We start from the raw sequence: 17,486 nt of genomic DNA, 5'->3' as shown, positions 1-17,486 counted from the left end.
AGGCGAGCTTGCCCCAGACAGTTGTCTTCCACCTGCAGACTACGGCAGACCTCCTACATTTGCTGGGGTTTTCCATCAACGTGCCGAAGTCATACCTGGTTCCCTTTCAGAAGCTCCTCTTTATCGGTGCGGTTGTGGACAATGTGCAGTTTCGGGTTTATCCTTCGGAACAACTAGTCCGGCATATTTGGGCTCTGATTACGATCTTTCAGCCCTTGTCCCGGGTTTCGGTCAGAGTGACTCCAAGGCTGCTGGGCCTCATGGCCTCCTGTATCCTGCTGATCGATCATGCCAGATGGCATATGCGGACTCTGCAGTGAGACCTGAAGTTCCAGTGGGCGCAGCATCAGGGGAACCTGTCCGATCACGTCCAGATCCCAGAGGGCACTGCACTGCATGGCACTTGCAGTGGTGGCTCACGAACCGGCATTGGGTCGACAGCAGATCCCTCTCCCAACCGGAGCTTACAGTGGGGACTGATGCGCCTCTTCTTGGATGAGGCGGCCACTTGGGAGAGGCGGAGATCAGAGGCCTCTGATCTCCGGCGGAGTGCAAGCTCCATATAAACTTTGTGGAGCTTAGGGTGATCCGGCTTGCACTGAAAGCATTCCTTCCCTCTGTCAAGGGGAGAGTAGTGCAGTTGTTGTTCAGACAACACCACCGCCATGTGGGCCCTATGTCAGAAGGCTCTGCATCTCTGGACATGGCTATAACATCAGGGCGTTTTCCTGGTGGTTCAACACCTGGCAGGTTCTCTGAACGCCAGGGTGGACTAACTCCGCCGCAGGTGCATGATGGATCACGAATGGTGTCTTCACTCTGAGGTGGTGCAAGGTCTCTTCCAGCCTCGGGGAGAGGCTTGGTTAAATCTATTTGCCACCAAAGAGAACGCGCAATGTCATCCGTTCAGTGTGTTGAAATTTCCAAGGCGGCACTTGCTCGGCGACGCTTTTCTTCGTGAGTGGAGTTGCAGTCTGTTGTATGCCTTTCCGCCTATACCACTTCTGTTGGGAGTGCTGAAGATCAGGCGCGACCGGGCACAAGTTATCCTTATGGCACCGGACTGGGCCTGAAGAGTATGGATCTGGAGCTACTCAGTATGAGCGTGGGTCCCCCGATCCGACTGCCTCTTCGGGCAGTTCTTCTGTCGCAGCAGAAGGGGACGGTCCGGCGGCAGTTGATTCCTTTAAACTTGCCTGTTGAAGTTTGTGATGTAATTCTGGCAGCCAGGTGTCCCTCCACTAAAGTAGTATACGACTGTAGGTGGAACAAATTTGTGGCATGGTGCACAGCAAAGGCTGTGGATTCCCTTTCTGCCCCTCTTTAGGAAGTATTACTGTTCCTTCTTTCTTCGGCCCAGCAGGGCTCTGCTCTGGGCACTATAAGGGCTATCTTTCTGCTATTTCAGCCTTTCTCTGGCTCACTGATCAGCCTGCTCTTTTCAGGTCACCTGTTGTAAATATATTTCTCAAAGGCATTATACACCTTTTTCAACCTATTCCTTTTGTGATACCTCAGTGGGACTTGAACCTGGTTCTTACATACTTGATGTGCGCTCCTTTTGAGCCTCTTCACAACTGTCCTCTTCGTCTCTTGACTTTGAAAACTGCCTTCCTGGTGGCCATCACCTCCGCTAGGTGAGTGAGTGAGCTCCAGGTTCTTTCTTGTAAACCTCCTTTTCTATTGGTCCATCCGGACAAGGTTGTGCTCAGGCACCGTCCTTCCTTTTTGCCATAAATTGTTACAGCCTTTAACATTGGGCAGACTATTACCCTGCCCACCTTCTTCCCACCTCTGCATCCTTCCTGGGAGGAAGAGAGGCTCTACCGTCTGAACCTAAAACGTGCGCTCATGTTATCTCAACCGCACACAACAGTTCCGGATGGATGACCAACTCTTTGTTGGCTACGTTGGCACCAAGAAAGGTCGGGCGGTGCACAAGAGTACTATCTCCCGCTGAGTCGTCTAGTCTCTCAAAACCTGTTACTCGTTGGCTAAAAAGGAACCTCCGGTGGGACTGCATGCTCATTCCACCAGAGCTATTGCAGCCACTACTGCATTGGGAGGGGGTGTCCCCCTGCAAGACATCTGTCAGGCAGCCACCTGGGCCTCGCTGCACATGTTTACTAAGCATTATTGCCTGGACAGCCAAGTCCCGAGAGACTGCTTCTTTAGCCTTTCTGTTCTCTGTGACTTTCTGGTGTGATCTTGGTTCGCAGACCCACCACCGGGGTTGGTATTGCTGGGGTATCTATTCTAAGGTAAGGAATCTATCACAAACGTGTTTCTTTCAGATGAACAAGTTACTTACCTTCAGTAACTATATGTTCGAGGCATGTGGGCTGCTGAATTAATATCTGTGCATAGATCGCCGCCTAGTGTTGGGTCCGATGATCACACATTGTTGTCCTGGAAGAGTCTTCGAAGTATCACGAGATAGGTGGCTCCTCCCCTGGACTACAGTGCGCATGGGCATCGACTCATCCCCAGATTGTTTTTTTCCGCCATTGGGTACGGATGCATATTTGTTAACTCAAGTTCGGAATTGATAAAAAACTTTCCTTTTGGCCAAAAGGCCTTTAGTATATAGTCGGTATTGTCTTGCGATCGGTGCCCAGTTCTGTTCCAGCTCAGTTCCCGAGCCGGACATCCAGAGGAGCCGCGTGGCTTTTCGGCACTGAAGGCCCGGCCGACGCCAGAGGCCTTATCGACGAACCATCATGGAACTGAGCCCGTTCAAGAAATGTCCCGTGTGCAACTCGAAATATCCTCACATCGACGTCCACCCGGTGTGCAACAAGTGCCTGTCGCCGGATCACGATGAAGCTAGCTGTTTGGCTTGTTCTCATTTCCGCTCCAAGAAGACAATTCGACTTCGACGCGCAGCGCTCAAGGAGGCCCAGCAGACGGCACCTGACCCGGTGAACATTTTCGATACCGAGAAGGATGAGGGAGCAGAGCGGGAAGTTCGAGAGAACCTGTCTGATCCCGCATCGGAGATCGACTCCAGCTACGACGCTGATATTGAAATGGTCGATACTGAAGACGTCGTCGACAAGGTAGGAGACGACGATGGGGCCTCTGGGGCCGTGGAAGATAGCTCGAGCGAGGAGCTAGGCCCAAACGTTGGTACGGGCCGAGACACTTAATAAGGCTCAGTCGAGGGATCGACACATGGCCTTACCCAAGATCTTACACTGGGTTCTACAGCCTCGCCTCAGGGCCTGGCTTCGGACCCTTCTAAGGAGCCACGGGTTGCCAAATCGAAACCGAAAGAGAGAGCTTCGGTGTCTACGCAACCGAAAGCACTGGAGGCGAAATCGAAACCAAAAGTGCATATTACTTTTGTCGGCTCAAAGTCCTCTGAACTATCGGCACCGACGAAGCATACAGGTGTTATCGACCCGGTGAGGTCGCTAAAGGGTGTCGAGCCGAAGACTGGGACACCGAAAAAAATGGTCAAGGACGTCGACCCGAAAACATCGGCGCCGAAGACTGTCAACACTGACAAAGGACTCGGAGCTCAGAAGGTTCTCGATCCTACGCGTCGACCAGACAACGCTAAAAGCAGAACGAACCTAGAGTCCATGCCTGGCGGTGGCTCGAAGGAACCCATCGAGTCGACGCAGCCGTCTGCCTCCTTCTCGAAGCAGGTGTCGGAATCGCTGAAACGAATTAAGGAAAAGGCTTCGACTGTCTGACCGAAGGATACTCCACCACCGAAGCCTGCCAGTAAACCTCAAAAATCACCGGCGCCCATCCAGTTCATGCTGCCGCCGAAAGTGGTACCTAAGGCCTTCGCCCCTAAGCCGGCCGTCGAAGCATCCAAGAAGGTGTCCACGGGGCCAAAGCCCACAACTGCGGTACTGGTTACGAAGCATAGACAACCCCCGCTTGAAGAGCAGTCGGAAATATTCGACGCCGACATGGGGAGACTTTCGATTTATAAACGAAAGATCGCCCTGGAGCAGCCTATGGAGTCATGTAGTGGAATCCTTCTTTTTCAATGGAATTCTATATATCACCCGTTCTTGTCGAACCTATATCTCCACGTGGCCAAGACACTGCTCCTATCTCGCCCACTTACTCGGATGTGGAGACAGGGGAAGGTGACAATGAGGAGTACAGCTATCCTATAGACACTGATCCTGAAGATAGATCACAATGAACCCTGGGCGGACGCTGCTGACCCAGGAGATCCACACACTGCCCCGGACAGTCGTGTGTATGCTGTAAAAACCTCGCCAACTGAAGACTCAGCGGCGTTTAATGCACTTATTGAAAGGGCAGCCAAAAATCATGATGTCCAGCTCTACGCTGACCCTATTGAAGTGGATTTTTTGTTTGACACCTTTTCCACCTCAGAGAGAACTGTCAAAACTCTGCCAATGCTGAAGGGTGTCTTAAAACATGCTGGAGACATTTTTAAAGAGCCCACAAGGGCCAGGGTGATAAACCCCAGAATTGAAAAAAAGTACAAACCGGCACCTGGGGACCCTACCTACATCAAGGGACAGTTGCTGTTGGACTCTCTGGTTGTTTCCAATGCCCGGAAGAGGGCGAACTCGCAAACACCGGGTGATGCTCCTCCCCCTGACAAAGAATCTAAAGTGCTAGAAGCATCAGGGAAAAGGGTGGCAGCTCAAGCGGCCAATATCTGGCGCATTTCAAACACTCAGGCACTCTTAGCCAGATATGACCGGGCCCATTGCGATACACTTGAGACCCTGTTCCAACACTTGCCAGATGAATATAAGGAGGCAGCAGAGAGGCTCATACAGGAAGGAAAGCTCATCAAATGCTTCTATAAAGTGTGCACTGGACGCAGCAGACTCCGCGGCCAGAGCCATTAACACAAGTGTGATGTTACGGCGAGATGCCTGGCTGAGAATCTCCGGGTTCAAGCCAGAGATACAAACCACCATACTAAATCAGCCTGTAAACCCTGATCACTTATTTGGACCAGAGGTGGACACCACCTTGGAAAAAATCAAAAAGGACACTGAAACTGCAAAGTCTATGGGGTCTCTCCAGTCGCAGCAGTTCAGGGGTGGCTCTTTTTGTCGCTCAAGCAATAGAGGAGTTTCCAGAGGCCAGCTGTCCCAGCAAACACAGTACAATAAAGGTGGCGCGCAAACCACATACACCAAACAAGGTAGAGGTGGCTATCGTGGAAACAGCGCTAAGGGCAGAGGTCGTGGAAACAACAGCTCCTGATCCTCTGCCACTAACCAACAGTGACGCCTTGTCACTGCCTCCGACCATACAACACCGGTCGGGGGGAGACTACAATAGTTCCTTCTGGTCTGGAAATCCATCACCACAGACAGGTGGGTCAGGAAGCTTGTCCAGTACAGTTATTGTCTGGAGTTAACATCCACTCCACCCAACATACCCCCAAGACACCGTCCTATGTCCACAGAGCATTTGCACTTATTGCAGCAGGAGGTCCTCGTCATGCTGCAAAAAGGAGCAATCAAGCTTGTGCCTGTGGAAGAAAGAGGTACAGGAGTGTACTTACTGTACTTCTTGATCCCAAAAAAGGACGGGTCCCTCAGACCCATACTGGACCTCAGACCCCTAAACCAGTACATTCTATCAGAACACTTTCACATGCTAACATTGCAGTAGGTTCTACCATTGCTCAGTCAGGGAGATTTCCTCGCAACATTAGATCTGAAGGATGCATATTCATATTCCGCTACACCCGTCACAGAGAAAATACCTCAGATTCACTATTCAGAATCAGCATTACCAATTAAAGGTCCTCCCTTTTGGAGTAACGACGGCACCCAGGGTGTTTACAAAGTGCCTGGCGACAGTGGCTGCACACCTTCGGAGACAAAACGTTCACGTCTACCCTTATCTGGACGACTGTCTTATCCAAGCAAAGTCGGCCAAGCAGTGTGCCGCCCACATGTCCCACACCATTCACCTTCACGATCTGGGATTCTCACTAAATTACCCAAAGTCCAACCTTCAGCCCGCCCACGTACGACAGTATCTGGGCGCGACAATAGACACTCTGGCAGCCAAAGCACAGCCAAATTCAGTGAGGATCAACGGCATTCAATTGCTGATACAAAAATTCAGACCGCAACACTCGCTTCCGGCACGAGTGTTCATGCAGTTGATAGGCATGATGGCCTCCTGCATCTTCATAGTCCTGCACGCTAGATTACATATGCGTCCGCTTCAGGAGTGCTTAGCACGTCAGTGGAATCAGGCTCACGGACAGTTCAAAGACCTAGTGTTGGTAACCGGTCATGCATACAACTCTCTGCATTGGTGGAATCCACAAAACCAGGGGGACGACCGTTCCAGGAGCCTGTGCCACAGATCATTCTGACAACGGACTCATCTCTCCAGGGATGGGGAGCTCATGTACTCCACTACACAGTGCAGGGACTATGGACAACGCAGCAAAAGAAGATGCACATCAGCCTTCTAGAACTGATGGCTATCTTCATGGCAATGAAAGCATTCAAAGTACATCTGTGCAACAAGGTTGTGTTGATCCAGACGGACAACCTGACGGCCATGTACTACATTCAGAAGCAGGGAGGTACACACTCTCCACAGTTGTCTCATCTGGCTCAGAGCATGTGGAAGTGGGCCATTCAGAGGAACATCTTCATCATGGCGGAACACCTCCCAGGCAAGGAAAATCAGATGACGGACCTGCTCAGCAGGTACAGCCACTAAATGCACGAGTGGGAGATACATCCATCAGTACTCCACCCGTACTTCCAGCAGTGGGGTCATCCAGAGATAGACCTGTTCGCCACAAAGGAAAACGCCAAATGCCAAAGCTTTGCCGCCAGGTTCCCACACCCACAGTCGCAGGGCAATGCGATATGGATGAACTGGTCAGGCATATTTGCGTACGCTTTTCCCCCAGTACCTCTAATACCGCTGGTGGCACGCAAGCTGAAGCAACACTCGATGACACTCATCCTGTTTGCTCCGACGTGGGCACGCCAACCATGGTACACCACGTTTCTAGAACTATCCGTGGTACCGCATCAAAGGCTGCACCTCACACCCAGGCTTTTGACGCAGAGCCATGGCGACATTCAGCACCCAGATCCGAAACAGCTCAACCTGGCGATCTGGCTCCTGAGGTCTTAGAATTTGGCTACCTCAACTTGCCTCCCGACTGTATGGATATCGTAAGAGGCAAGGAAGCCCACCACCAGAGCATGCTATGCGGCAAAATGGAAGCGGTTTGTCATTTATTGTGCAGACCACAACATCAAACCCGCTAGACGCGTCTACTCACAACATCATTTGTTATCTGTTACATCTATACAAATGCAATCTGGCCTATGCTTCCATCTGTATACATTTGTCTGCAATAGCAGCTTATCTACAAAACAGGCAGCATCTCTCAATTTTCAGAGTGCCTGCCATTAAAGCTTTTCTGGAAGGACTCAAACAAGTCATTCCTCCCCGGACCCCACCAGCTCCTGAATAGAACCTAAATGTGGTCCTCACCAGTCTGATGGGTCCACCTTTTGAGCCTCTACATTCATGCGAGATTCAGTTCTTAACGTGGAAAGTGGCTTTCCTGATAACGATTACATCGCTGCGACGCGTTGGTGAACTCCAGGCACTAACTATCCAAGAGCCATTCATACAAATTCACTCCAACAGGGTGGTGCTTCGCACTAACCTGAGGTTTCTTCCTAAGGTGGTTTCACAGTTCCATATCAATCAAACTATAGAACTGCCGGTGTTCTTCCAAAATCCTGAGTCAGTGGCGGAGAGAATGCTCCACACACTAGAAGTCAAAAGAGCATTAATGTACTACATTGATAGGACCAAAGATTTTCGGAAAACAAAACAACTATTTGTTGCCTTTTTGCCACAACACTAGGGCAACCCCATTTCCAAAGCAGGTATAGCCAGGTGGATCGTTAAGTGCATTCAAATTTGCTATCAAAAAGCCAAGCGCACTTTAACGGTCCCCCCACTGGCCCAGTCCATCCGAAAGTTGGGGGCCTCAATGGCTTTCCTTGGAAATATTCCTTTAGAAGACATATGTAGAGCAGCCACATGGTCTACCACACACACATTTACGAAACACTACTGTGTAGATGTGCACTCCAAACAGCAGGCAGCTGTAGGGCAGGCTGTTCTAAAACACTTTTTCAAACTGCTGCAGCTGGCACAGGCGGCCGCCGCTAATGGAGGGACTGCTATGTATTCTATGCACAGATATGAATTCAGCAGCCCACATGCCTCGAACCGAATATGCTACTTACCAGTATGCATCTGTTCTTGGCATGTAGGGCTGCTGACATTCATATCGCCCGCCCTCCTCCCTGGCGCCTGTAGCGACTGCAGCAATCAAATACTCTTAGCATGGTCATCACTCAGTGTTACACTCCATCTTTGCCACAATGGCTAAAAACAATCTGGGGATGGAGTCTATGCCCATGCGCACTGTAGTCCAGGGGAGGAGGCATCTATCTCGTGATACTTCGAAGACTCTTTCAGGACAACAATGTGCGATCATCCGGACCCAACACTAGGCGGCGATCTACGCACAGATATGAATGTCAGCAGCCCTACATGCCAAGAACAGATGCATACTGGTAAGTAGCATATTCGATCTTTAAGAAACATTATAGATTTCTTACCGCCCTACCCATCCTCCCCGTTCTGCGAACTGATTTCTAGGGTTAAGGTCATGCCTTTCAAGGCCCTAGTTTCAATGTACCAGTGGTCAGTTTCTTGCATGGCTCTGCATTACTGGCCCGGAAAAACATCTACAGAACTGAAGTCTGCGCGCGTGGGCGGCGTCTAAGTAGCGCACGCAACATCATCTCGGCGACCACAACACCAACGACAGACGCGCAGGGTGACTGCTGATAAACTTTCCGGATCCAGTCTGACGCCTGGGGGTAGTTCTAAGGTAAGGAACTGGTAATGTTTCTTACAGATATATCGTTACCGAAGATAAGTAACTTGTTCAACAAATGGACACTCTTCCAATTGTAGGAGCTCCGGCGACCATTCACAGGTCCTTTTCTGTACTACTGATTTGCATTGACTTAATCACGTTGTAGAGTTTCTCATTGTGTTTCTTATTTCAGGGAACATCAATCAGTCCTTAATGACCCTGCGCACATGTTTAGAAGTTTTACGTGAGAATCAGCTGTATGGCACCATGAAGGTATGTGGCAGCAGACATGGGAAATCTTGCGGGAGGAGTGGGTGCTATAAAGATTTAGATGAGGTGGTAGGTTGCATGAAGCCCTATGGCACATGGATTTGAAGGTGCAGTGTGTGAAGGATAAGAAAGTAGATGGCAGGGTGGTTATGAAGATTTGGTAGTTGTACAGAGTGTATACAGTGGGACAGATGTGCAGTGATGGTACTGGATGAAGTGCAAGAATGGGCTGCATGTATGAAGCTGTGAATGTTATTGTATTTTATTGGAGTTTGTGGAAGAAAACCTGCCTAGCTTTGTTTACTTTAAGAAACCATACCACTAGTTTCGTTAAGGTTATTGTATAAAAGTAGAAAACCCATAGCAGCTGTTATCCATGAAGTCTAGCCTTGTTCTCAAACGCTCCTCCTTAATGTTTCAGATGGTCCCATACAGAGACTCAAAGCTGACTCATCTCTTCAAGAACTACTTTGACGGAGAGGGAAAAGTTCGCATGATTGTTTGTGTAAATCCGAAAGCTGATGATCATGAGGAGAGCTTGGTACGGTGTTTCACATTGTGCTGGTTTCTCAATTTTCTTTTTTACAAATATGTCTGGTCTTTAGTCTCTGTTGCTTTTTTAAGAACTTGTCACCCATACAACATTGTCAGGGTTTCCTAGGCATTCTGAGAATTCTTATTCTGCCTGATATGGTTTGTGAATTGTCTGTTTTTCTCTCTCTCCCTGATTCACACCCACGTTTTCTTTAATTATTTTCATGAGCGACCCGACCTGTGCTGCTTTTTGCTCTTTTCCACATGCTGTCAACTCTTGATGGCACTTTCAGCAGGGTCCAAGGATTGGATGAATTTGGTCAGGACTAACCTCAGATAGGTAAAGTTGGTGGGCCTTGCATGAAGACTGTCCTGCAGTTTCCTGTGCCACATTTGGACATACATTATTGATTAGTAAAATTGGCGAGTGGATGACCTCAACTGCTGCTAACATTTGTGCAATTTGCTGGCTGAAGGTTGGAATCCTGGTGATTTACACTACTTTCCAGGAATATTCAAATGCATACCAATCAATTGGGTAAATGAAATGGCAACATCTGCAGTTTATGGTAAGTTTATTTTCATGCAGCTCCTCAATCTGAAGTTTTTGATATTATTAAGTGTTGTAAATAACAAGTGTTAATATTTCCTGATTTCATGGCATTTAAATATATGGTCTTGAGGAAGTAGAAGTTCTAGTTGGCCTCTTTGGGTTTAAGTCTGTCGCCTTTAAGTTTCACCAGATATCCGCATGTAGCACTAAACTCACTTGGTCTGTTTGCCGTGGTATCTAGTGGTTGCAAGTATTTTTGCATACGTTTTGGGGAATTTCAAGAGTTATTTTCCCCTCATGTTAAAAACATTTTTAAACAATTAAGTTCACATTGGACCTATCTATATTCCTACACAAGCTCTTTACTTTCTGCCATCTAGTGGTTTGGTCTGGAATGTCTTTTAGTCCTGGGGACCATTTGGTGGTAAGCCCTTCCCCTGGTGTCTTGAGATCAATGCCCTGGAAGCCCTGGTGCCTAGTGGAAATGGAGAATACTCTTTAGATTTTATTTGCAGTGCCACTAAAAGTTTACACAAACAGCCACGAAGTTTGGATCTTGTGCCTACTGAAAGACAGTCCCATCAAAGTTCACGAGCCCTATGCTGATTTTCATCTAAAACCTTAAGCTTGCACAGAAACCATGATTTGCTCATTATGTGATAATGCAGTCACAAAAGAAGCAGACTTCACAGATATTGGGCTATCCAGCAACAATGGAATAAAACAGACTGAACTCTCATAAGAAGGCGGCTTTAGCACCGAAGAAAGTTGTTGACTTTGAGAGACTGAATTTGGCGAGAAAGGTGCTGCAACATGGTGAACCCAAGAACGTCAACCAGCGCTAATAGTTGCTGGGGAAACACCTTATAACAAACATCTGAGTGTAAGTTTCTTCAGGACATAGACATCTGATTGCCACACCTGCATATGAAGGAGACAAACTGGATATATCTTAAGTACCTGTGGCCTGCTGCCAGAGGTTCCTACACCCCAGAGACCCCCCAACTCCCATACTCTCCAGCGATTACTATTTGTAAACTGCCACGGCTGCTGTAAGTGGTGCAGTGTGCCAACACAGCACCGGGGAGGGAAGCGGGAGTTGCGCAATTAGAGGAACTTCATAATGAGGTTATCCCCATGTCTTTTCAGGAGGTCTGGATCTTCATGGACAGTTTTCAGCCTTCCACACCATACAGCATGTGTTGCGTGACACATGGGACATCAGGGGATGAGGAGAGAGAACGACACATGCACTTTTCTCTGTCACTTCATGAATGATTTTCAAATGCACCCTAGTTATGCTAACTTAGGCATGCCTAAATTAATTATGTTTTTCTAGCAGAACATAAATACTCTACACAGGCTAAGCAGACGAAATATCTCTTACACGTGGGAGATTAAAGATCAAGTACTACAAGGAATGTTCCAATGGTGGGAACACACCACCAATAGAGCTCTGACCAACACCAAAAACACAAAATGCTAAAGCTCTGCATACAAGTACCCACATAATCTGTTTGGAGGGAAGGCCCTATTGATAAACTGGTCAAGGACGTTAGCATATCCCCCTGCCCCAATACCCGGAATTCCATTGATGTGCAGCCAGTCATTAGTGGCACTAGTCCTTGATAGCACCACACTAGGAAAGGCAGACTTGATTATCGGACTTTGTAGATATGGCAAGTGTTGGTATTGAAACTGCCACACTTGCAGGACCTGCTCACCTTGTAGAAGGAAAAAGTATACCACCCAGAACTAGCAAGCCTCCAGTTAATAGCATGGCCACTGAGGACTTGGATTTCAGAAACTTGAGTCTCCCTAAAGAACCATGGAGATCCTAAGTGGGGTGAGGATGCCTACAAAAAGTAAATAGTAAAGTGAAACGGGTATGTTCACTGGTGCAAAAGGAAAGCTTTTTTTAGACATAAGACACCATAGTAATTATATAATTTACCTCTTAGATTAAAGCCTACCTTTTGCATTGATCAGGGTCCACCTGGTGGCCGATGTGGCATACACTAGGGGACAGACAGGAAGAAGCCTCTTTGCTCTTTCCACGAATATCTTGATTATCGGTGTACTAAATAGATTGGCACCACCACAGTCCATACTCTCCCCTATGTGGAATTTCAACTTGGTGCTTAGTCCACTAATGAAGGGGCATTCGAGCCGATCCATAGAGCAGAACTCAAGTGTTTTAACATTTAAACACTCTACTTTTAATACCGATGGCTCTGCGAAGAGTTAGGCAATTACAAGCTCTCTCCATGGAGGAATCTTACTTCCAAATAAACATGGACAAAGTGGCTTTGAGAGCAAATTCACATTTGCTCCCTAAGTTCATAGTACACTTCCGTGTTCAACATGGAAGTGCTACCCAGTCCATTCAACTGGCAGTTTATTTCAGCACCCAAAGAGACATGCTTAAAGGGTTTTGCATGCATTTGGTACTAGAAGGGCAGTAAAGTACTACCTGCCAGAACCAAAACCAATCCAGACGGGAACACAGGTTTAACATTTTTTTAATTTCCTTTGTACCTGTGAACAAATGTTCGCTTGTGACCAAAGGAACGTGGCACAATGGATCGCACATCATATAACAAGAAAGCAGGATTGACACTGGAGAATCCATTAGATCATTGCACAATGCAACACTTGCCTTTTAGGCGAACGTCTCCATTAACAACGTGTAGAGCAGAAACCTGGTTCTCTCTACATGCTTTCACAAAAGGCTATTGTGTGTACATTCAAGCCAAGAGAGGCACAGGTAACCAAAGTATTTTTTCAAACACCTGTTTGCTAACACGCACTCATTTCAACCCAACTTCCCATTGGAGGGGAATGTGCCAGTGTCCTAAGTCTTCTTTCGAGCTGTTTATTTTAACACTTTGATCAATCAGGGCACTTGTAAAGCGTGCTACTTACCCGTGAGGGTCTCAAGTCGCTGTGGGGGGGGGGCTGCTACTGTTCGAAGAGCAAGGTCTTGCGGAGTCTTCTGAATGAGAGTAGGTCTTGGGTTTGTTGTATGTGGGTAGGGAAGGTATTCCAGGTCTTTGCGGTGAGGTAGGAGAAGGATCTGCCTCCGGAGGTAGTGCGATGTATGCGGGGAACGGGGGCGAGGCTTGAGGATCAGAGCTGGCAGGTGGTGTGTGGAAGCTGAGTCTGCTGTTCAAGTAGGCTGGTCCGGTGTTGTGGAGTGCTTTGTGTGCGTGTGTGAGGAGCTTGAAGGTGATCCTCTTGCCGACGGGGAGCCAGTGTAGGTTTCTCAGGTGGGGGTGATGGGGTTGCGGCGGGTGACGTTGACCATCAGTCGGGCGGAGGCGTTTTGGATGCGTTGTAGTCGGCGTAGCTGTTTGGCTGGGATTCCTGCTAAGAGAGCGTTGCCGTAGTCCAGTCTGCTGCTGACGAGGGCATGTGTAACCGTTCTTCTAGTTTCGGTCGGGATCCACTTGTAGATCCCGCTGAGGGTGTTGTAGCAGGAGGAGGAGACGGCGTTGACCTGTTTCCACATGGAGAGGGAGGAGTTGAGGATGAAGCCTAGGTTGGGTGCATGGGTCGGTGGGTGTTGGTGCTGTTCCCATTGTGGTCGGCCCCAGGAGTCGTCCCAGGCTGAGGGGGTGGGTCCAAGGATGAGGACCTCCGTCTTGTCAGAGTTTAGCTTCAGCCAGCGGTTTCTCATCTAGTCGGCGACTGCCTTCATTCTGTTGTGGAGGTTGGTTTTGGCGGTGAGTGGGTCCTTGGTGAGGGAAAGGATGAGTTTGGTGTTGTCGGCGTACGAGATGATGTTGAGGTTGTGATGGCGGGCGACTTATGCGAGGGGGGCCATATAGATGTTGAACAGCGTTGGGCTGAGGAATGAGCCCTGGGGTACGCCGCAGATGATGTCGGTAGCTTCGGAAGGGTGGGAGGTGGACTCTCTGGTTTCTGCCGGAGAGGAAGGACGTGGTTCATTCCAGGGCTTTCTCTTGGATTCCGGCTTCTAGGAGGCGTGTTTTTAGAGTGCGATGGCAGACCGTGTCGAAGGCGGCCGACAGGTCCAGGAGGATGAGGGCTGATGTTTCGCCGTTGTCTAGTTGGTGTCTGATGTAGTCTGTGGCGGCGATGAGGGCTGTCTCGGTGTTGTGGTTGCGTCTGAATCCGGATTGGGATGTGTCTAAGATGTTGTCTTCCAGGTGGTGAGTTGGTTGCATGTTGACTATTTTCTCGACGACCTTTGCCAGGAACGGGAGCAGGGAGATGGGTCGGAAGTTCTTGAGGTCCTTGGGGTCCGCTTTGGGCTTCTTGAGGAAGGTGTTTATTTCGGCGTGCTTCCAGCTTTCCGGCAATGTCGCTGTTTCGAAGGAGATGTTGATGACCTTCCGTAGTTGGGGTGCGATGGCTGCGTCTGCTTTGTTGAACACGTGGTGTGGGCAAGGGTCTGACGGGGATCCTGAGTGGATGGAGTTCTTGACCTTGCGTGTCTCGTCGTCATTGACGTTGGCCGAGGAGGTCAGGCGGTTGGTGGTGTTCGTAGGGGAGGTGGCGACTGGCGTCGTGGGGGCGGTTGTGGTGTTAAAGCTTTTGTGGATGTCAGCGATCGTGTGGTGGAAGAAGATGGCTAGTGAGTCGCACAGTTCTTGTGAGGGCGGGATGTCGTTGGTGTTGGCGCTGGGGTTGCAGAGTTCCTTTACGATGCTGAAGAGCTCTTTGCTGTCGTGTGTGTTGTCGTCTAGGCGGTTTTTAAAGGAGGATCTCTTTGCTAGTCTGATGAGGTGGTGATGTCTGTAGGTGGTGTCCTTGTGTGCTGCGTAGTTGTCCGGTGTGCGATCGTGTAGCCATGTCTTCTCCAGTTTCTGGCATGCGCGTTTGGAGGCCTGGAGCTCGTCTGTGAACCAGGTGGCTCTTTTGCTGGTGTGGTTATTGGGTGGTTTCTTGAGTGGGGCGAGGGTGTTTGCGCAGTCTTAGATCCACTGTCTGAGGTTGCGGGCTGCGGTGTCTGCGTTGGTAGGGTCGTTGGGGGGGGGGGTTCTGGGCGAGGGTTGTGTTCAGCTGGTCGTCGGTGACTTTGCTCCAGCAGCGGCGAGGTGGCTTTTGGGTGCGGTGATGTGTGGTTGGTTTTTTGAAGGTGAAATGCATGCAGTTGTGGTATGTCCAGTGTAGTTTGGTGGTGTGGTCGAAGGTGATGTGGGAGCCTGTGGATAAGACTGGGTCCAGCATGTGGCCGGCGGCGCGGGTGGGTGCGGTGACGAGTTGTCTGAGGCCGAAGTTGGCAAGGTTGTCGCTGAGGGTTGAGGAGTTTGCGTCGTTGTTCTCGAGGTGGAAGTTGAGGTCCCCGAGGAAGATGTAGTCCGTTGAGTCGAGTGCGTGGGTACTGGCGAGGTCGGCTATGGTGTCTCTGAACTGGGCCTGTGGTCGGGGGGGGGGTCTGTAGGTGAGTGTTCTTCTGAGGGTGGTGGTTGGGTCAGTTTGGATCCGGAAGTGCAGGTGTTCGGTGGCGTTGAGGGTGTCATCTGCGTGGGTGGAGACCTTGAGGGTGGGTTTGTGGGCGATGACTGTTTTGCCTCAGATTCCATTGGCGCGGTCCCTGCGGGTGATCTTTTAGCCGTCCGGGATGGCTATGGCAATGTCGGGGGCCGAGGAATTGTTCCACCAGGTCTTGGTCAGGAAGGCCACGTCTGGGGCAGAGGTGTCGAGCAGATCCCAGAGCTCGATGGCATGTTTGCGTGCGGAGCGGGTGTTGAGGAGTATGCAGCGGAGGGGGTTGGGTCCAGTCCTGAGAGGTTTGGTGGTTCTGTCGCAGGTGCGGCAGGAGAAGGGTCCGTGGGTCTGTTTTGGGGCTGCCTGGAAGCAGGTGGGGTTTCGGCCGGCGTGGAGTGCGTGGAGGCTGCTGGTGTCGTAGTGGGTTCTGGTGTCGTGGCGTTCGTGGGGTCCTGGCGCTGGGCACGGTCCAGGCACGGACTGGCGCAGACTGGCTTGACCTTTGCGGGCCAGCGGCGCGGCCACCATTTTTAAGGCAGGGAGGGAGGAGCAGCTGGGAGGCGGGTGAGGGGGCGGGGCTGCAGGGGGCAGCGGCGGGAAAAGATGGGGGTGGTGCAGGAGCACGAGGGAGACTGGGGGGTGACAATAGAAGGGCTGGGGCCGAGGTAAGGGGAAAACCCCAAAAAATACACCAAGGAAAGAACACAAGGCGCAGCAGCGGTCAGGGCAGTCTGGGCACAGAAGGATCGAACTTGCGGTGTGGAGCAGTAGCCGGCAGACAGGTGGAGCTGTTGGCAGTAGGGGGGCGACCTGGCCTGCAAGCAGGGTCAGGGGTCTAAATTTCAGTGTCATGCAGTTCTTAAGCTTTTAGCCTAATGCCTTTGTTCCTGTGGTATTGTGGAAGAGAGGACTGTACCTTTACTGGTTCTTTTGTTAAGTATTTCTTGTTCCTTTGCAGCAAGTCATGAGGTTTGCAGAAATGACCCAGGAAGTGGAAGTGGCTCGACCTATTGACAAGCCTATCTGCGGTCTGACGCCAGGGCGAAGGTTTAGAAACATAGCCTTTAAGGAGGAGCTATCACGCAGACTGGAGGACCGAGGCGGACCATTGTGCCTAGGTAGGTCTAGCCTCCATTGTGGTGGTGAGAGGAGTAAATTGGTGAAAAGCCCTATACGGGGACTGCCAGCCAAAGGCTGGATTGTGGTTTCCTGTTTGTGTGGTCTGGTGATATGGGGATTGTTAATTTGAAAAACGTAATGCAAGGCTTTGTGAAGGCTTGTAGAAACAAAGGGCAAAAAGTATTTTCTTCCTCGAGTTATCGGATTGTGCTCCAGCCATCCAAACAAAAACAGAGTTAGGTTAAGTTGTGCCCATTCTTTATCTGACTTTATCTGTGAAGACTGTTTAAGTGACCATGGTGCAGTTGTGTATACATACTGGTGTTTGTTTCTCTACTATGCTTTTCCCCCCATTTACTGTTTAATTGTCATTCTGTTGGCACTTTTTTTCTATTTCATTTTCATTGTCTCTCCGTTTGTATATTTAGTTCAACTTTTATAATTAATTCCTATATTATATTGCTTGACTCTCTTACCCACTTAGCTTTAGCCCTCTAAATGTAACCTGTAGCGCTTACGCCATATATTACACCTTTAACATCTTATCCCCTTGTCTCTTAATCCCTTACCCTTTAACTCCTATCCATGCCCATAATTTTAACTCTTAATTTTACACCCCCCAATCCTGTCCGTAAGGAATTAAAC

The 17,486-nt window shown here is 49.6% G+C and overlaps 1 protein-coding gene across 7 annotated transcripts in view; it reads left to right on the top strand.

Annotated features, from left to right (window-relative positions):
• Positions 1 to 17,486, top strand: part of KIF23 (kinesin family member 23) — a 208,610-nt gene that overhangs the window by 119,630 nt on the left and 71,494 nt on the right. For all 7 annotated transcript variants that reach the window (XM_086957943.1, XM_086957945.1, XM_086957940.1 and 4 more), the window contains 3 exons: positions 9,102 to 9,181; positions 9,600 to 9,719; positions 16,681 to 16,840. In XM_086957943.1, the coding sequence (XP_086814069.1) occupies positions 9,102 to 9,181; positions 9,600 to 9,719; positions 16,681 to 16,840 (360 nt within the window). The remainder of the gene's footprint in view (positions 1 to 9,101; positions 9,182 to 9,599; positions 9,720 to 16,680; positions 16,841 to 17,486) is intronic.

The sequence above is a fragment of the Lissotriton vulgaris genome, chromosome 2_1, assembly GCF_964263255.1.
Source record: "Lissotriton vulgaris chromosome 2_1, aLisVul1.2, whole genome shotgun sequence".
Taxonomy (NCBI): domain Eukaryota; kingdom Metazoa; phylum Chordata; class Amphibia; order Caudata; family Salamandridae; genus Lissotriton; species Lissotriton vulgaris.
The sequence above is the reverse complement of the archived record's forward strand: the minus strand, read 5'-3'. Positions and strand labels throughout refer to the sequence as shown.